General features: G+C 42.6%; 2 protein-coding genes across 2 annotated transcripts in view; both read right to left on the bottom strand.

Moving 5' to 3' along the window:
• Positions 1 to 241: 241 nt before the first annotated feature.
• On the bottom strand, positions 242 to 15,806 carry LOC115809412 (kinase D-interacting substrate of 220 kDa B). Its single transcript, XM_030771065.1, has 21 exons — positions 15,699 to 15,806; positions 15,339 to 15,437; positions 14,776 to 14,874; positions 14,152 to 14,250; positions 13,682 to 13,783; positions 13,225 to 13,323; positions 12,881 to 13,078; positions 9,016 to 9,114; positions 8,478 to 8,576; positions 8,247 to 8,345; positions 7,891 to 8,068; positions 7,269 to 7,433; positions 6,762 to 6,941; positions 6,209 to 6,374; positions 5,836 to 5,987; positions 5,063 to 5,352; positions 4,065 to 4,205; positions 2,682 to 2,902; positions 2,116 to 2,230; positions 1,008 to 1,152; positions 242 to 408 (listed from the first exon to the last, which is right to left on the bottom strand). Exons 1-21 carry the CDS (start codon positions 15,804 to 15,806, stop codon positions 242 to 244), a joined length of 3,021 nt encoding a protein of 1,006 aa, XP_030626925.1.
• Positions 15,807 to 19,927: 4,121 nt separating this feature from the next.
• The window catches only part of mboat2b (membrane bound O-acyltransferase domain containing 2b), a 32,140-nt gene continuing 31,129 nt past the window's right edge, over positions 19,928 to 20,938 (bottom strand). The window contains exon 13 of the mRNA XM_030771348.1: positions 19,928 to 20,938. This exon is cut by the window's right edge and continues 261 nt beyond it. The gene's annotated coding sequence lies outside the window, so the exon portion shown is untranslated.

Below are 20,938 nucleotides of genomic sequence, written 5' to 3'. Positions count from 1 at the left end.
ATTACAAAAAAATAATAAAAACATCCAAAGGAACTTGAATGAGACACAAATAAAACCCACTGAACATAAACCAGAAAGCAACACTCCTACATAATGCAGTTTACATAAACCAAGAAACAACGTTACATCCAGCACAGACACACAAAAATAACTGCCAGTAAGGTCCAAACCACTGAGTTACGATCACGTCAGGAATAATGCGACCCAAGTTCTGAAACTTAATTGCCCCGAGTATACAGTCTCACCTCTCGTAGATGGTCTTCAGTGTGGTCTGGTCAGGAACGCCGTCTGTCTCCTCCAAGTACAGGATGAGCCAAGATGTACGATAGGGCCACTGCTCCGTCAGGTTGATCCAAGACGCCAGGCGGTCCCAGTTAAACGTGATCTGATTGGCCCTCAGCAGACGGCCTTTCGCGCGTGGAAACGGAGGAGAGGAGAAGAAGGCAAAAGTTCTCGTGAGATTAATATTTGACGGCCATAATCGATCAGGAATATTCACGATCACTGCGAGCCCAGTAAAATGACAGGTTGCACAATGCAAACCTGGGAAAAAGAGTATTTTCTGTGTTGAACTGACCAGCCCTGTCCCAACACTCCTTAGTGGTCTCTTTTTCGTTGTGTATCCTTGATTTTATGACCACTAAACATATTTTACTGTACTAGGGAAGTCATGACAAAGTTTCTGTAAGGTATCATTCACGTGCCGCATGTTTAGCATTATTTCGGCACGTTCGGTCTTATTAAAATTTTATTAACTTTAGTTAATTAGTTTTAGGTATACAAGAGTGTTGAGACAGGACCGACGAATTCAAATACTTCAGCTCCATTTTCAGCCAGGTCTGGTGCTGTACGTTTCTGCCGGCAGTCATCGAATAACCCTCACACAGAGCGACAGGAAAATTTATTTTTAAACGTTCCTGAGCTATCATCGATCGCTGAGCGTTTGATGCTAGATGACTGGTGTCTGGGTAAGATGAACTGAGTGCTGATAGGCTGAGGACCATCACCTGTGACAGACACAATGTTGAGCAGCCTCCTCATGGTCTGGGGGCTGATATCGCTGAACCAGTCCTCGGTGACCAGAAGCTTGGTCAGGTCGAATGACATCTGTCGCGTCACCGAACGCTGCATCTGTCGGCGCCGGTACGTGTCCTTGCGTGAAAAAAAGTCACACGGAGAGTCAGATTGTGTTATGGCAACAAGAGCGAACGTCACGGGAAAATCTGTATTTCAGTTACGGTGGGGTGGCGCCGGCATCTTTAACGGCATCTCAGTAAAACAGTAAATATGCTATAGGAAATCAACTTACAGATGCACCTAACATTAACATCAAAAAATCCAGAGCAAAGCGTTAGAGCAGACATAGGCCTTTTTCTACTGTTGCCCAAACCACCATCCACAGTGGAGTGAGTACAGGCATAGCTGTGTTTGACCACAGCAAGAAATTCAAAACTGATCATACAGTGTTTAAATGTTTAAGAACACACAATCGTGCGTGTCAACGTTCAACACAACAGAAACATTTCAGACTTCTGCCTCACACTGTGCAGACAAATAAAACCCCAAAAAACAGAATCATAGCATCAGTTAACAAAGTAACACGCAAAGGTAAAAGAGAGAGAGAGGGAGAGAGAGAGAGAGAAAGGGGGGAGACGAGCTGAATTCTGTGAAATCCACTTTATCATGTGGCTGCCCCCCCCCCCCCCCCCCCCCCCCCCCTCATTAGGACACTTTATTGGATTATCCTTCATTGGATTACACTGAGAGATAATACCCAAGTGAAAAAGTATGTAAGGCTCTAATACTACAATTGGGATCAAAATGACCAACACAGAAGCATCAGAGAACTAAAGAAAAAAAAAAAATCCAACTCATTAAAGTCGACTTTGAAGTTCTTAAGCTTGGTCGACCCACTGTGACCACAACATGAGACCAAGTGGGTCTCATATGACTATTAATGTTCAGATAACAATGATTTAATAATGATGCCAATGAGGTTGAAGTTCTTTTGATCTGTGCTGCTGATGAGCGCTTGTCCTTTGGCGTAACTCGCGGTTTAGACACCGTGCTGACTGATCAGTGCTGTTGGGAAGGAGAGGCGCTGTGTGAGCTTACCCTGCGATTCAGAGTGGTCTTGCTGCCAAACTTGGTCAGTTCTCCCAGGCTGTGCTGGGAAAGCTTTCTGTCCAGTTCCTCGTGCCAGCCTGAACAAGATGCGAAACAAGGCACGGGTAAGAACCCAGGAAAACTACCAAGCAAAGGTTCAAACAAAGAAAAGCTGAATAACACCATCTTACTGCCTCACGCCCTTTCCCGTGCTTACTCAACAAACTCAAAAAACAAGCAATAAAACGTTGCCTTTGTACACTGAATCTAAGAGAGTGACTTGGACAAGCGCAGCAAAAATCAGACATATCATATCAGACATGAAATTCCACATATAATGAAAAGGGGGGCTTAACAGGGGGCCATTCTGAGTTATGTGACACAAGCAACAGTCATCGTGTTCTGGCTAGTTTCCCTTTTTTCGATTTTAATTTGAAAACACTATGTTACAGGATGTTATAGCTGTGGACCTATTCACGCAGGTCAGCGGAATGAATGAGATTGCGGCTCAAGGTGAGGTGTCCGTCTTTAGGGCTGATCTCAGAACAGATACTGTACCGTCAGCGTTGCCCGCGTCTCCGTTGGCAGGGGCAGCAGTGCACATCTTCTTGGCGCTGCTGAGGCCACGGCTGTTGAGGAAGACGGGCAAGTGGACGATGTTTCGCATGTAGTCGTGGCCGTTAATGTTGGAGTCACGGAGCACGCTGTTAAGGTTCTGATTGATGGCTTTAATGATGATGTGTGGGTCGCTGGCGAAGATGGAGATGAAGGGGCCTTTGGAGAACAGCACCCTCACCTGGTCGGAGGTCAACCAAACACAATTGGCGGCAAATGAGTATACAGCACATCATTACTGTATGTGGGTTTTTCTCTAAGAAAACCCATAATATTTTACAGTAGTAAAAAAAAAAAAACTTAAGGCTGCTGGGAATTGTTGTCTCTCTCAAAGTTGTGGTCCCTTATGTCTGTGAGAGGGCCCGACTGTGACTCCAAATTTCATATCCAAGAGGATGTGTTTCATCATTTTTGCAGACATCTGACAGATGATACTATCAGTTCTGAAAGGTGTTTGTGGTTTTTTTTTTGCACTGTATCTATGCTTTCAGAGCCTTGAATACCTTCAAAAGCCATGAAATATCTTTGAAAGACGATAAGCAATTGGATTTTTAAAATATATTTGATGCCAGACAACATATTGAACTTAGGAATCAATACCTAAGCCTCCAGAGCATACACAAAACTAAAAGAATCCCCTATGGAACCATTTATGACTTATCTTTATCTAGGAACTTCCGCAGCTTACCTTTGGACAATAAATTTCACTGTTTCTAATTGATGTCAACATACACTAAAATGACAGATTATGGATCTCATTATGCTTTGATTAACTTTTATCAGAGGAGGAGGGAAAAAAAGTTTACTGAGAATGCCGTTTCGTAAATCTTATCAAAGGTCCAGACAAAGGTCTGTAAATAATGAATGAAGCATGTTGGCTTGTTATTTCCCAACAAAAGATCTTTTCATTTTTCTCAAAGAAATGATCTTTCCATATTACAGCCTGGCTCCTCATATAACTCAATCAGACCAAAGGAATCCCAGAAACCATCAACAAAAGATCAAACACAGATGTTTCATACATTATTTCTTATTATATCTTCGGGGCCATCAATATATTATATTACTTTTGAAATGTGTAGAATACTATATAGAGACCCTGTACTGAAAAAAAGAAGGACAACCCAAAAATTGTTTTTTTAATACTACAGAGCTACTCTCTGACACAAAATGTCACCCATATTTAATAACGAAATCAACAGGAAGTGACAGAAGAACAGAAAAATAATTTGTTATGTTACAGTACAAAAATCGCTACCAACATCACTACCAGGCAACGACAGTTCAATTTGACTTAAGTCTGATGAAAAAGCTTAGTGGATTATTCGTCCAGCGATCCTCACCGTGTCTAACATCTGTAAGACTTTCTCCTGTTCACAGGAGTCCAGGCCGTCGATGACCACGCACAGACGCGTCTGGTTCTGCGTGAAACCATCAATCGTTTTGGCCATCTTAGCCATGAGCTCCACCTCACTCTTCAGTACCTGAGAGAAACACGGAAAGGAGAGAGAGAGAGAGAGAGAGAGAGAGGAGGGGAGAGAGAGAGAGGGAGACAGAGAGATAGAGAGAGAATGAGAGAGAGAGAGAGAATGAGAGAGAGAGAGAGAGAATGAGAGAGAGGGAGAGAGAGAGAGAGAGAGAGAGAATGAGAGAGAGGGAGAGAGAGAGAATGAGAGAGAGGGAGAGAGAGAGAGAGAGAGAGAGAGAGAGAGAGGGACAGAGAGAATGAGAGGGACAGAGAGAGAGAGAGAGAGAAAGAGAGAGAGAGAGAGGAAGAGATGAGTGTGGGGAGAGACAAGGGGCTCTGGCACAGGGAGACGATTTGCATTGAATGCTATGCCTTTATCTATGTTAGGGTTCTCTAACCATATCCAGTGGGAGATTTTTTCAATGTTTTTTTAAAGATCGAACCCTATCCCCACACCGTAACAGCTTGTGTGTTTTGTACAGGAGTGCAAGTATCTATGAACAGGAATCTTTGTGAGCCGGTGCATGCGTGTATGTGTATGTGTGCATGTGTCTGTGTTCGTGTGTATGAGATAACGTTCATGTTAGCAGGTGTGTGTGTGGGTGTCTAGATGTATTTGCATGTGCAGGTGTAAGTGCGTGTGTTTAGGATGTATGAGAAGGTATGTTGTTGTGTGCAGGTGTATGTGTGTGTGTATCTATGTATATTTGCATGATCAGGTCTGTGTGTGTGTGTGTGTGTGTGTGATTGTGTGTGTGTGTCTGTGTGTGCATGTGTGTGTGAGTGTGAGAGTGTGTGCATGTGTGTGTGTGTGAGTGTGAGAGTGTGTGTGAGTGTGAGAGTGTGTGTGTGTGAGAGTGTGTGTGCACATACCTTCATAAATCCTTCACTCTTCAGTTTGTGCATTCTGTTGGCTGCACCATGCAGTCTCTTCCTCTGCGAATTTAAGACGGAATCGGCCACCTGCCACCAAGTGGGCGACTTGAGCACCAGGGCCAGGCCCACCACGCTGGCCAGGGCCACCAGCACGGCGTTCACCGTCTGATTCTCCCTGTCCACCTTAAAGACAGCCAGCAGGGCCATCCCGCTGATCAGACACAGGAGGACGAAGACGAAGATGATGAAGGACGGGATACAGCAGGTCTTCTTCCACTTCTTCTTCCCTGTAGAGCACAAACACAGTCACTATCACACTCAAACAACAAGACACGTATATCCACAATGTTTCATTCATTGCTACTGTTATCAAATGATTTATTAATTGGTAGTACATAAATAAATGAACAAGCAATTAATAATGTAATCCTGACCTTCTCACTAAATATCAAATGACATTAATTATTTTAGTTTACATTAATTATATTTCTTTGACATTAATTAGTTATTTTAGAATAACCTTGTCAGTCTGACATAAGGGTAAGATGGATTTATGGATGTAATACAATAGCTCCAGTCTGTGGCTGTCACTACCAAACATAAACACACACTTGGCTAAAATAAAATGACTGGCTGTATCATGTTGCTTAGCGGTTTAAAAAACAGAGGTGATTTTTGAAAAAAAGAAACCTGTGATTTTCAGACCTTAAACACAGGGGTGTGAGTTTTTTGAGGGTTTTTTTTGTTTTTTGATGTGGTGAGATTTGTACCTTGTGTTTCCTCAGTCTTGAAGACTCTGAAGAGTCTGGTAGCCATGAAGCCAAACTCTCTCTCACAGGCATCCGAGAGTGTGGCTATCATCTCAGCCATGGACGTTTCCCCACCAACGCTGGACAGACGGTTATAGTCCGTAAACAGAAACCTGTGAGCGCGCACACACACACCCACACAGACACAGACACACACACACACACAGACAGCAAAGACAAAACATGCATTAGGATGAGGTAGACAACAGGTAATCTATATGAAATTGTAGTTTACATGTATGTACTTATGTGGGTGCGCACATGTGAGTACGTGTGTGTTTTTGTGTGTGTGTGTGTGTGTGTGTGTGTGTGTGTATGTGTGTGTATATAGTACCGGACGGGCAGGGCTCTGGTAGTCTGCTCTGGGAGCTCAGGAGGATTGACAAACATGAGTTTAAGCAGAAGCTCCAGGTAGCCAATGTGTCGGGCCAGTCTGGTGCTAATGACCCAGGCCCAGTTCCAGCTCTCGCCCTCACGCCTGCTCCCAAAATACACCACGACTGCAAGGAGACAGGGAGTCAAACAGTGAGACCAAACCATTTCTCAAACAAACACAGTACAAATTACACACAGCAAACTCATTTTAGAGACAATTCACCACCAGTAAGATGTTGAGAAACTTTTAGTTTGTGCAGAGACAATTTTTTGGCTATGCCCCCTGTTGGCGTAAATGTAACGTAACACATCTTTAGTGACCAGTGGAAATACAAACAAGTTTTTTTTTTTTAACCTTCTCTTTGTAACTTCCTGGTCATAGACATGACCTTGTGTTATGGTTTCTCAGATGACCCACTGAAAAATGCATTGTTTTTGACAGCTGTAAAGAGGGACGGGTCAGTTCTCACGGGTCAGTTCTCACAGGTCAGTTCTCACAGGTCAGTTCTCACCGAAGAACAGGTAGAGCAGAGCCAACAGGCTCAGAGAGATGGCAACCGCCAGTTTTGGGTCTACGGTGAAGCCCAGAACCAGAGCCACAGAGCCACACAGCATCAGGGACAGAAAGACGACCAGCCAGGAGAACTGGAACAACGGCTCCACCTGCTGACCCGCAAACGTCTTCATTTCATCTGGCAATCAGAGCAGGGGCGGGGGGGGAGAAGTTCAAAGAGAGTTCAAAATGTTCGACAGTTATGAATGTGCTCAATTGTTTTGAATGTTTATAAGTATTTGTCTGTGTTGTGTAAAGGTGCGTGTGTGTGTGTGTGTGTGTGTGTTTGTAACCACCACAAATGCTAGGAGCTGCTCTCTGCAGCTCAGCCAGATGTCAAACACACAATCAATCCACGGGCTAACGTAGGAGAGACGCAGGAAGCCGACGACTGAACATTCTTCCATATGTCTGCGCGTATGATAAACATGCCGCTACATTATGTTGAATGCACGGCTGAGCTCACCCTCCAGTTTTTTGAGCAGGAAGGACTTGCCGCTGCCCCACTGGGCGTACAGACCCACACAGATGGGCGGCTGCATGGTGGGCTCGCTCAGGATGTCTGCCAGGGCACTGCTGTACAGATCATAGCCCAACATATCCCCATCTGATTCAGTGGGAGAGAGGTGACCTGGGAACAGGACACATCATACAACCAGGTGAGACGACACAGCAGGGGGGAGAGAGAGGGGTAGAGAGAGAGGGAGAGAGAAAGAGAGAGAGAGGGAGAGAGAGAGACAGCGGGAGAGAGAGAGAGGGAGAGAGAGAGAGACAGAGGGAGAGAGAGAGGGACAGAAAGAGGGGGAGAGAGAGAGAAGGGTGGGGGGGGGGGGGGGGGGTGGGGTTCTATGGAAAGACCACAAGATCAAATCCATTTATTACATTAATATGTCACCTAACTCCCAAAACTGGTATTAGTCCACTGGGACAAGATTAAGATTTATGCTTATTCCATTACAAAACAACGGATGGTTTTTAACAGTACTAAGAGTGCCCACTCCAAAGAGTTAAACTCAGTACTGAGTGTTGAACTAGGGCACATTATAACCTTATGGGGAGAAAGAGAGACAGAGAACAGACAGCCTTACGGGCGCCGAAGATCTGAGTGAGGATGCTCTTCTGGTGATTACAGTCTATGTTGTAGGGCGTCTCGCCCGCCTTGTTTGGCCTGTACAGCAGCCTTCCGTCTTTGGGGTTACGGAGGAGGAGCTCTGCCAGCCGCCGGCTCCGCCCACGAATGGCAATGTGGAGGGGCGTGTCTCCTCGCTGACCAATGGGAGAAGAGATAGAAGAAAAACAGTGACTGAAAAGCTCAAATGATGCCTTAACATCAATTAAAGAGTCTATTTAAAAGTTTTCTAGTACTTTTTAAGTGGTTAAAAATGATTAAGAGCAGTTTTGATGATGATGGTTATTATTTTTTATGACCAGTGATGATGTGTACCTTGTCCACAGCTGACACTTTGGCTCCCTTATCCAGGAGTAGCTCCACTATCTCAATGTTTCTCATCTTGGTGGCTTTAATCAAAGGAGTCTCGGAATCCTGCAAACACACACACACACACACACACACACACACACACACACACACACACACACAGGCTTTAGATGCTGTACTTTAGTTTTAGGCCGGCATTCCTCTCTGGTGTGTCTGACAGGGTCGGTGTGTCCGTACCTTGGTGGTAGTCTCTGTGTCTGGATTACACTGCAGGATGTCTCTGACCATAGTGGCGTTTCCCTTCTCCACAGCCCAGTACAGCGCCGTCTTATTGTCCTACAGCCACATTAACACACAGGCAGAGACAAGACACCTGAGTACATTCGTCCCACACTCCGCATCGTCACACATGTTTAATAAAACTCAACTTTACACAACATTTATTATGACTAACTTAACAATCCTACACTCACTGCTATAAAATTTAACTTTTACTTCAATACACTTTGTGTTGTTGACCTTAACTTTACATGCCTACCCTTACAACTGAAAAATTAGTTAAGGTAAGCTCTATACTCATAGACCTTCAGCTGGTAAGTGTATGAAGGTTAACTTTGGATTTGTAAACTGTCTATTGCAAAGTAAATTAAGATAAACATTATATTCACACAATTTTACATTCACACAGTTTTACACTCATACAATTACTGCAGTACAATGAGTTAAAATAGGGTTAAAAAAAAAGGCAGCTATAATGTGATGATGTCACAGTCACCTGTCCTCTGATGTCGATGTCCGCATATTTGTGCAGCAAAGCTCTCACAATCTCCACGTGGCCTCCCCTCACTGCCCCAATTAACACAGTGTCTCCACTCTGTCAGATACACACACACACACACACACACACAAAGAGCAGTTCAGCTCAGTCACAGTGAAATTCAAAAACACTAACACAGAGCTGTGGGACAGATGAATTGTTTGTGTTTGCTCAATAAGGGACAGTGATGTTGAATGAGTTTTTCTCAGTAAGGGACAGTGATGTTGAATGAGTTTTTCTCAGTAAGGGACAGTGATGCTGAATGTATTTTTCTCAGTAAGGGACAGTGATGCTGAATGTGTTTTTCTCAATAAGGGACAGTGATGTTGAATGAGTTTTTCGCAGTAAGGGACAGTGATGCTGAATGTATTTTCTCAGTAAGGGACAGTGATGCTAAATGTGATTTTTCAGTAAGGGACAGTGATGCTAAATGTGATTTTTCAGTAAGGGACAGTGATGCTAAATGTGATTTTTCAGTAAGGGACAGTGATGCTGAATGTGTTTTCTCAGTAATGGACAGTGATGTTGAATGTATTTTCTCAGTAAGGAACAGTGGTGCTGAATGTGTTTTTCTCAGTAAAGGACAGTGATGCTGAATGTGTTTTTCTCAGTAAGGGACAGTGATGCTGAATGTATTTTCTCAGTAAGGGACAGTGATGCTAAATGTGATTTTTCAGTAAGGGACAGTGATGCTGAATGTATTTTTCTCAGTAAGGGACAGTGATGCTGAATGTGTTTTTCTCAGTAAGGGACAGTGATGCTGAATGTGTTTTTCTCAGTAAGGGACAGTGATGCTGAATGTATTTTTCTCAGTAAGGGACAGTGATGCTGAATGTGTTTTTCTCAGTAAGGGACAGTGATGTTGAATGAGTTTTTCTCAGTAAGGGACAGTGATGCTGAATGTGTTTTCTCAGTAAGGGACAGTGATGTTGAATGTATTTTTCTCAGTAAGGGACAGTGATGCTGAATGTGTTTTCTCAGTAAGGGACAGTGAAACTGAATGTGTTTTTCTCAGTAAGGGACAGTGAAACTGAATGTGTTTTTCTCAGTAAGGGACAGTGAAACTGAATGTATTTTTCTCAGTAAGGGACAGTGAAACTGAATGTGTTTTTCTCAGTAAGGGACAGTGAAACTGAATGTGTTTTTCTCAGTAAGGGACAGTGAAACTGAATGTATTTTTCTCAGTAAGGGACAGTGAAACTGAATGTATTTTTCTCAGTAAGGGACAGTGAAACTGAATGTGTTTTTCTCAGTAAGGGACAGTGATGCTGTGCGTTTTCTCAGTAAGGGACAGTGAAACTGAATGTGTTTTTTCAGTAATGGACAGTGATGCTGAATGTGTTTTTCTCAGTAAGGGACAGTGATGCTGAGTGTGTTTTTCAGTAAGGGACAGTGATGCTGAATGTATTTTTCTCAGTAAGGGACAGTGATGCTGAATGTGTTTTTCTCAGTAAGGGACAGTGATGCTGAATGTATTTTTCTCAGTAAGGGACAGTGATGCTGAATGTGTTTTTCTCAATAAGGGACAGTGATGTTGAATGAGTTTTTCTCAGTAAGGGACAGTGATGCTGAATGTATTTTCTCAGTAAGGGACAGTGATGCTAAATGTGATTTTTCAGTAAGGGACAGTGATGCTAAATGTGATTTTTCAGTAAGGGACAGTGATGCTAAATGTGATTTTTCAGTAAGGGACAGTGATGCTGAATGTGTTTTCTCAGTAATGGACAGTGATGTTGAATGTATTTTCTCAGTAAGGAACAGTGGTGCTGAATGTGTTTTTCTCAGTAAAGGACAGTGATGCTGAATGTGTTTTTCTCAGTAAGGGACAGTGATGCTGAATGTATTTTCTCAGTAAGGGACAGTGATGCTAAATGTGATTTTTCAGTAAGGGACAGTGATGCTGAATGTATTTTTCTCAGTAAGGGACAGTGATGCTGAATGTGTTTTTCTCAGTAAGGGACAGTGATGCTGAATGTGTTTTTCTCAGTAAGGGACAGTGATGCTGAATGTATTTTTCTCAGTAAGGGACAGTGATGCTGAATGTGTTTTTCTCAGTAAGGGACAGTGATGTTGAATGAGTTTTTCTCAGTAAGGGACAGTGATGCTGAATGTGTTTTCTCAGTAAGGGACAGTGATGTTGAATGTATTTTTCTCAGTAAGGGACAGTGATGCTGAATGTGTTTTCTCAGTAAGGGACAGTGAAACTGAATGTGTTTTTCTCAGTAAGGGACAGTGAAACTGAATGTGTTTTTCTCAGTAAGGGACAGTGAAACTGAATGTATTTTTCTCAGTAAGGGACAGTGAAACTGAATGTGTTTTTCTCAGTAAGGGACAGTGAAACTGAATGTGTTTTTCTCAGTAAGGGACAGTGAAACTGAATGTATTTTTCTCAGTAAGGGACAGTGAAACTGAATGTATTTTTCTCAGTAAGGGACAGTGAAACTGAATGTGTTTTTCTCAGTAAGGGACAGTGATGCTGTGCGTTTTCTCAGTAAGGGACAGTGAAACTGAATGTGTTTTTTCAGTAAGGGACAGTGATGCTGAATGTGTTTTTCTCAGTAAGGGACAGTGATGCTGAGTGTGTTTTTCAGTAAGGGACAGTGATGCTGAATGTATTTTTCTCAGTAAGGGACAGTGATGCTGAATGTGTTTTTCTCAGTAAGGGACAGTGATGCTGAATGTATTTTTCTCAGTAAGGGACAGTGATGCTGAATGTGTTTTCTCAGTAAGGGACAGTGATGCTGAATGTGTTTTCCCAGTAAGGGACAGTGATGCTGAATGTGTTTTTCTCAGTGAAGGATGGTGATGCTGAATGTATTTTTCTCAGTAAGGGACAGTGATGCTGAATGTGTTTTTCTCAGTGAGGGACAGTGATGCTGAGTGTGTTTTTCAGTAAGGGACAGTGATGCTGAATGTGTTTTCTCAGTGAGGGACAGTGATGCTGAATGTATTTTTCTCAGTAAGGGACAGTGAAACTGAATGTATTTTTCTCAGTAAGGGACAGTGAAACTGAATGTGTTTTTCTCAGTAAGGGACAGTGAAACTGAATGTGTTTTTCTCAGTAAGGGACAGTGATGCTGTGCGTTTTCTCAGTAAGGGACAGTGAAACTGAATGTGTTTTTTCAGTAAGGGACAATGATGCTGAATGTGTTTTTCTCAGTAAGGGACAGTGATGCTGAGTGTGTTTTTCAGTAAGGGACAGTGATGCTGAATGTGTTTTTCTCAGTAAGGGACAGTGATGCTGAATGTGTTTTTTCAGTGAGGGACAGTGATGCTGAATGTGTTTTTCTCAGTAAAGGACAGTGATGCTGAATGTGTTTTTCTCAGTAAGGGACAGTGATGCTGAATGTATTTTTCTCAGTAAGGGACAGTGAAACTGAATGTGTTTTTCTCAGTAAGGGACAGTGAAACTGAATGTGTTTTTCTCAGTAAGGGACAGTGATGCTGAATGTGTTTTTCTCAGTAAGGGACAGTGAAACTGAATGTATTTTTCTCAGTAAGGGACAGTGAAACTGAATGTGTTTTCTCAGTAAGGGACAGTGATGCTGAATGTGTTTTCCCAGTAAGGGACAGTGATGCTGAATGTGTTTTTCTCAGTGAAGGATGGTGATGCTGAATGTATTTTTCTCAGTAAGGGACAGTGATGCTGAATGTGTTTTTCTCAGTGAAGGATGGTGATGCTGAATGTATTTTTCTCAGTAAGGGACAGTGATGCTGAGTGTGTTTTTCAGTAAGGGACAGTGATGCTGAATGTGTTTTTTCAGTGAGGGACAGTGATGCTGAATGTGTGTTTCTCAGTAAAGGACAGCAACGCTGAACTCACCCGGTCAGGAATGTTGACGTACGTGCCGGCGTCTAGCAGGTCCTGGACTATCTCAGTGTAACCCTCTTTAGCGGCAATCATTAGCGCCGTGTTTCCGTCCTTGTCCGTCATGTTAACGTTGGGATTCCTCTTCAGCAGCTCCTTCACCACCTCTGTGTATCCACCTTTCACTGCCACTATCAGAGCCGTCATGGAGTTCTGCACAGGGAAGAGGACGGCAGTTACACTGACATCAGAACAAAACAGGGTTCTCAGGCTCAGTCTCATGCTAATGGGACTCAGTGTGGTAACCACAGGTCTCTGGGGCTGTATCTCAGCATGCAAACATTACGACTGTCCCATACCGCCCCCTCCTGGTCGACGTCTGCTCCCTTCTCCAGCAGGTGCATGACACAGTCATAATGGCCTTTCCTCGCAGCCCAGATCAGTGGGGTGGTACCATACTGGGGATCAAAAATAAAAAATGATATTATTAACAGCGAACAACAATATTTATAATACATCATATATAATAACATACATAAACATTTATAATACAACAACAACAACATCAACAATAATCATCCTCCTCCTCATCTTCATGTACTTCATTGGATTGACATTTCTCCTACATTACACACAGCTGAACGTACATTACAGTAGTGTAGAAAAAGGCAAAACACACAGAACTGGGAGAGTGATGTTACACTCTGCCATCAGAATGACAACATCCACTCATATCTACACAGTTCAATCTCACACACACTCTCTGAGATGAGGGCAGAGTGTGTGTGTGTGTGCGTGTGTGTGTCTTTGTCTCACCTTGTCAGAGCAGTTGACTTTGGCTCCATGCTGGAGCAGGAGTTGGACTATCTCCGCGTGTCCTCGGCCAGCGGCCCAGATAATGGGGTAGACACTGTATTGCTGAAGGAAGACAGAAAATTGAAGGATTGTAGGATCAGTATGAGCCAAAATGAAATATTGTGAAGCAATCCTATAAATGATTGATATGCAAGTACGTATGGATATGCAACTCTCTCTAAAATTCCCATCCCAAACAAACATTTATAAAATTGAAAATTCAGTTATATTAAATGGAAAAAACAGACATCACTTGCAGCACATAACTTTTTCAATAACTGATATTGTAACAAATGCGCATAGATATATATATATATATATATATACACATATACACACAGAAACACAGACACAGACAGAGACACACACACACAATTACAGCTATTCTGTTATGTGCTCATTAGCATGGTGAGATGTTTTCCACTGCTCACCTGCCCAGTGGTGTTGGGGTTTGCTCCATTTTCCAGGAGGACTTTGGTGACCTCCACACGACCTTTGTACGCAGCCCACATGAGAGCAGTCCATCCCCCCTTAAAATGAAACAAAACCAAGTGAGATTCTCCATGGGAGCAAATGGGACACATTGACAATCTGCAGCGTACACAACTACTGGAACAGTCTACTGCACTGCAGGTCTACGGGTTGTTATTATGTACTGGCCATTCGACCACAGCTAACGGTAGAATTTAAACTGTGCTTGTGAAACAATGTACTATATGATCCTCCAATGACTGGTCCTGAAGGACTGCACAGTATGTGGTCTGATCGCTGTGTGTTGCACTGACAGCCTGTGTCCTGCGTGTGATCATTAACTACTGCCCTCCCAGCCACGGTTCATCAGAGGGGGACTAACCCGATTAAATTAAAAAAAGAAAAAAAAAAAAAAAGAAAGAAACCCTAATAACATGCTATATGGCCCAGCCTAGCGTATTGGCCCTCTCTTCTTTGTGTGTGTAGCCGGTTCACCGGAGTCGTTTTATTATTTGAACACAATTCTCTCGTTCTCCTCTGAGAGTGAGTGGAGTGCCTCTTCTGCTCTCTCTCTACTGTCTCACCATATCTCTGTGCTCGATGTAGGCGCTGCTTTCCAACAGCTCTTTCACCACCTCCACATGTCCTTCCTTAGCCGCAGAGATCAGGGCAGACCAGCAGTCCTATGGGAGAGAGAGAGAGAGAGAGAGAGAGAGAGAGAGAGAGAGCACTGAAAGGTCTAGTCACCATGGAAACCGTCCAATAATTTACCACGGTCACTACGGAAACCCCAAAGAGCTTTTCTTTTTCTTTTTTTTAATGCTGAACTGAAATAAATGCAGGAACACAGGAAACAGCCAACAATAAGAATAAGCCCTTTTTTTTTAACATGCTATACAATTTCAACATTTGATCCGATTGTCATATACTGGGTTGCTGGTTTTGTTTGTCCGTGGTGTGCACAGCTGGTCCTCTGTGATAATCTCTAATGAAAAGCAAAGCTACAAAGAGTCACATCATCCAGAGGAAGAGACTGTAAATATCCCATTACTCTTTCTGCGCTGGTTGTAATGTAACACTGTGGTTAGACTGGAGATTTTCTTTTTTTTTTTTTTTCCTTCACGCACCGGATGCTGTGAACACTCACCACATCATCCAGATTCACATTCGCACCCCTTCTGATCAGCTCCTGGACGATCTCCAGGCTCCCCTGCTCTGCCGCCAGCATCAGAGGAGTCTGTCCATTCTGACAGACGAAGAGAAAGAGAGAGAGAAAGAGAAGAACAGCGAGAAAGACAGAATGTGTGAGGTAATGCCACAACTGAGGAGTAATCTGGATTGTGAGATGTTGAGAATGCTAAAATTTATTAATGAATTTTATTGTAACAACATAAAGTTTCGTCATCTCCCTAAGACTCAAGGCTACATTGTTCGGGTACAATTAAAAAAAAACAAAAAAAACAGTGCACGTTTCTTTTGCACTGTTTTGCACGAGCGGGGCACTTACATCACTGCGGCCATCCACCTCTTTAAACTTGTCCAGGTGAGCTTTCAGGGCGGCCAGATTCTCCTCCTCCACGTAGCTGAAGAGGTTCTGGATGGCCATGGTGGTCATCTTTATGGAGGTGGTAGTGTCCATGTCTGCTCCTTAACACCACCACACCTGAGGAGAGAAAGAGAAAGAGAGAAAGACTTTGTAGTGAGACAGACCTATAATCTAATCATCTATGAAGAAAATTCTGACTGCATAATGAAATAAAAGGACTCGCTCTTGGCACTACAGTGTTTTCCATATTCTATGAGAGAGAGAGAGAGAGGGAGAGAGAGAGAGAGAGAGAGAGCAAGAGCCTGTTGCTTAGCAACAGAGTAAGAGGACTACTGAGCATGCTCACTGAGGTGCGCCGCCATGGAGACACAGGGAGAAAAGGAGAATGATAAAAGAGCCAGACAAACAGTAACGGCTCTGGGTTCAGAAGTTGAATTCGTCTTTCTTCTCTTTGAACAGCTAGAGGAGCTGGTGGTGATAAGAGACCCGGAGTGGACGCCGGCTGCTTGACTGACAGCCAGCTCCTATCTGGCCGCTTGTTATTTCAGCCATGATATTCCATCCTTTTTTATTTATTTATTTATTTTTTCATTCCGTCAGGATAAATGCCAGAGAGAGAGAGAGAGAGAGAGAGAGAGAGAGGGAGAGAGAGAGAGAGAGAGAGAGAGAGAGAACAGCCGGAGCAGGTTTCCCACTGTCTCTCCGTCAGTGCCAGAGCCAGATAACGGCACGGCTGCTTTGCCTCAGTGTCTCTCTGACCATTCTGTTGACACCCACTGCGTTAGTTTTCACCCTTGGAAAAGCACCAAAAATAAAATCCAAAATAAATGCCGCGAATCACAAAGCTGGCTTGTGTCTGAGACGGCTCACATAAAAGGCCTTATCGTCCACAGTAAAAGGGAAACAAATAAGCCACTTTAGAAAGACAGTAAGCCGACTTATCATCAGAGCCTGATGTCAAGCTCCTGTTGTGCATACTTAAAGCAAATTTACGTTTTATCATCTCTCAAGTCGGGTGGGTAAAGTCATGAATATTAACTTTGTAAGTGTGTACAGGCTATATATATACAAAAAAAATGCCTTACAGACAAAACAGGTTACTAACGAGCATGATATTTCAGCCTGCAGGGTGTTCTTAGCAATGACAAGCATATTTTCAACTACACCACTACCCCGGGTCAGATATATAAATAACGCAATCTTTGAACACTGAATGATTTATGGAGGGCTAAACATGATCCTCAGTGATATTTACAGCAAACACAACAAAGATATTGTTTACCACACAGAGGATATCGTAACGAGTCGAGACACTGCCCACAACCCAACACACACACACACACACACATACAGGCAATAACAAAGGGAAAATGGCAGCTTACTGTTCTATTTATCGGGGGCATACAATATCTCAGTGGTTACTCTGAGAAAAATAAATAATTTGATAACTTACCGACTGCAGGAAAGAAAACTGTTATCTGTGGCTTTGTTTTTCAAGCGTTGTCTGGTTTCCCTGAATGCCTACACATAATCTGTGTTCTGCTGTGGCGATGTGGAGCTATGCATTATGCACGAGGACCTGGGCAGGGTTAACGCCTAGTCTCTCTCTCTCTCTCTCTCTCTCTCTCACTCCCTCATATACACACGCTCAGATCACTCAAAAACAGTGAGGAGCAGGAGCCAGTCCAACTGTACGTCTGAATCTGCAAGTGCAGGGGAAACCAGCTTTTTGTAACACTGAAGTAACTAATCTTGTAGTGCTTAATAACAACACTGAGCTATTAGTTCAACTTGATATTGTCAAATATCAGTTTAATAGGGTGTACTGATAAAGTAAACCAGATAAGACAAAGGGAGACACCTGAACCATGACATTCTCCGGACATTCCGTATTATATACCAAGTGCAGGTTTTACTTTTTTTTTTTCCTCCTTACAATTTTAGTGTGAAATGTAAAAGAGATTAGGCGATAAAGGTCTGTGCACTTTTAGACTGTGATGACTAATTGCTCTTACAAGTTACACAACTAATCAAACGCTGATATGCACACATTGTTAACGTTACTCTAAACGTAATGGATGCTCTGTCCTGGTAATCCAAAAGGCCAGTGATCGAGATAGTTAAGAAACAACTTTGGACTACAATTCTCGTATATTAATAACATCATACATATGTTCGTATACAGTTATGCTCATATATCAGTATGTCTGCGAAGGACCACGGGATGTTTTTCCAGGAATCGCTGGACTCCCTAATTGTCTGTGTATCCGTTTGTTCAATCGGTACTATAAAAGATGTAAAACTTTATGCTGAAACATTTATTCGACATTTCTTTAAAAATGTGTCTGACAAGTATAACTGGAAATCATCGTAATTAACAGTCTGCTCTTCGAACGCAGTTCAGTAAAGTGGTTTATCATCAACAAGGTCATCATAATGTCTGCCGTCGCCTCATTACATGGTGAACCGGCTAGCTCGCTAACGCAAGGCTAATAAAGCCACTATTACAACGTAACACAGACACAGCAATTGTCATTTCAGCGAAATGATATAAACTACAGATACTGTAACACCAATTAACGGTTTAATAAAGCGTTAAAACGATCATGAACAAGACGTTTATCACGGCTATATGCCTCTGCGGTGATCTAGCCTATGTGCTAGCCGATGAGCTGTCAATCAAAACGCATCTAACTCGACATCGAAACTCCGTGCAAAAGCCAGTGCCTCTGTACCATCTATTCATTAAACATACCTTACAAAAGAAAAGTACACGGAGATCGCGCTTCAAATTGGTCCAGTGAAAGAGTGGATTCCTGTTTGTTTTCTTATCGAAGCCAACTCGTCCGGCTTCTATTCCTCATCCTAGACAACAGCCATTTTACTGGACGACTTCATCGCGCGCACACACGCTCGCCAACTTGGTCGGGGTTTCGTAGTTTCTTCTCAGCTGACGAGTGTGACGTTGGTGTTCACACAGACACAATGCAGGATGTTTATAGAGGCAAACTTTGCAGCAATGCCAGACAGCCAGATAGGCACATTTAGGAACTCTTACACCTATCAAATTACAAATGTACAGCGAGGGCTGCATTTTACGGTGTCCTTTTGCAGATGTTCTGAGATACGAACAAGTTGCGTAATACTTTATTTTATCTTCAGTTTTACCGAACATACTTCGATACACATTGTTGCCAAGTATGGTCATCGGATTTGACACATAATTCATAACTCTTCATCAGTTTTCCAAGTCTAGCATAAAATTAAACCCATTCGATTTGAATTCATCTTTGATCATTTTTTTTGTTTAACGTTCCTTATCATTGCATATACGATTTGGTGATCTGTTGCTCTATTGGGTACACTGTGCTGGACAGGTTTTTACGGAAAGGAACGGGAAGCTCACAAACTAAACTGTGACGTTTTTAAATTTCGCTCGCATTTCCCAGCTTCCCATTGTCGGAGTTCAGGATCAGGAAAAAAAGAGAAACGGAATTGTGCATTTGTTCTGGAAACACGGGCACGTTATAAATTGATAAGTGATCAAAGTTCAGATCGTTTATGACGTGTAAAGGGCACGAGCTGTGCTACACTACGGTTAAGGGTGAGACGACAACACTCGAAGTATCCGCTGTGAAAATATGTAACATAGAGGAAGTCTTCCTCGTGGAGAGCTGTGCTTCTTTCAGATTGTCTCGATCTCACTTTATTAATTCAACAACAGAGAGGCTTCTCAGAACATCAATGAACTGAGTAGCCTACAGTGTGATTGTGCAGGACAGAAGGGAAAAGGCCGAACATAGTGTTGCTCTCCAGGTAAAAAAAAAAAAAAGTCAAATTTTCCCACCTTGAATTTATTGTACTGGACATACAAAGATACTTCTTGAATCAGGTTTTAGGAATTCCCAGTTATAGACTCAAGTAAGGAGTAGAGCACTGCTGTCTCTCTCGCTCTCTCCGTCCTTCGAAGTTACCAATCCTTTGACGCCTGTTTATTTTTCAAGGTAATACATCTTGAGAGGGTTTGTGTTGTAATAGCTAATTCATCTGAGTACCTGTATTTCATGTGTTTCTTGATAACAGATACACAGACACACATACATACATACATACACATACAACATCAAATGAAGTTGCAAAAAACTCTTGTTTTTAATACATAATTTACAAAAAAAAAAGAGAGAGAAAAAAATCCATGGTTAGCCCATGGAAAAGGAAGCGAGAGTTTGCTTCTGGCCAGTGGACCTTTTCCATCACCACATGTCAACAACACAATTACATCATCAAATGCATTTGTTTTGTCTAATTTGAATAAAAAGAGCACCACATAAACCGAGCGTTCAAAACCCAGCATTCAGAACAAAAACCTGTTGTCAAAAAATTCTTTCACTGATTCCATAGATTTTGACTAAACTGGGTGTCCAAAGCAGAGCCACAATGCTTTTAGGTAACCGGGGGAAACCGGGGGGGTTTTAAACATTTTAAAATGGGTCAAACGGTCAGACAAAACTTTTTTCATCCACTGCAGGAGTCAGGCGAAACAACATCTTTGGCATCAGTGCCTAACCCAGGAGAGAGGCCTGATCAAATATCTTCCTCAGAAACAAAAGCCATTGATACAACTGACCTTCTCGGACAAAAGCTATTAAACTTTCCAGACGAAAAAAAAAAAAAAACCCTGTCAATTCTCAGCCAAAAACTGTCAAAGGTTTTGCTATGACTCCATAGCTGTTGAAGTGTTTGCAGAGGTCAAATCTTATCTTCTTGGCCTAAGTATAGTAAGTGAAAGATTAACTGAACTCTTTGAGAGAAAAAAAAAGGCAAATAAGCATTTCCAATTTCGACTTGCCTTGTTTAGAACTTCAGGTGGGTAGTTTTACAGAGAGATATCACCAGAAAAATAAAAGTCTCCCGAAACCTATTCCCTTCAAGTCAACTCTAGACTGACGAAGAGTCAGAGGAGTGGTGAATACCAGAGCAGATGACGAGGGGCTGTGCACTCAGGATTTTATGTTTCTCATGACCATCTCAACTACTCCCTGCCACTTTTCACAAGTCCTGCCCACCCCATCTCTGTCTTGGTATTTTTCATCTTGGAGAAAAAAAAAAAATGAGGTGACCTTCTCATTCTCTCTCCCTCTCTCTCTCTCTCTCTCTCCCTCCTCAGGTCGAGACAGAAGCTGGTAGTGTGTTCGTTTATC

Source organism: Chanos chanos, chromosome 4, assembly GCF_902362185.1.
Source record: "Chanos chanos chromosome 4, fChaCha1.1, whole genome shotgun sequence".
Taxonomy (NCBI): domain Eukaryota; kingdom Metazoa; phylum Chordata; class Actinopteri; order Gonorynchiformes; family Chanidae; genus Chanos; species Chanos chanos.
Note: the sequence above shows the minus strand (reverse complement) of the source record. Positions and strands in the feature narration are given on the sequence as shown.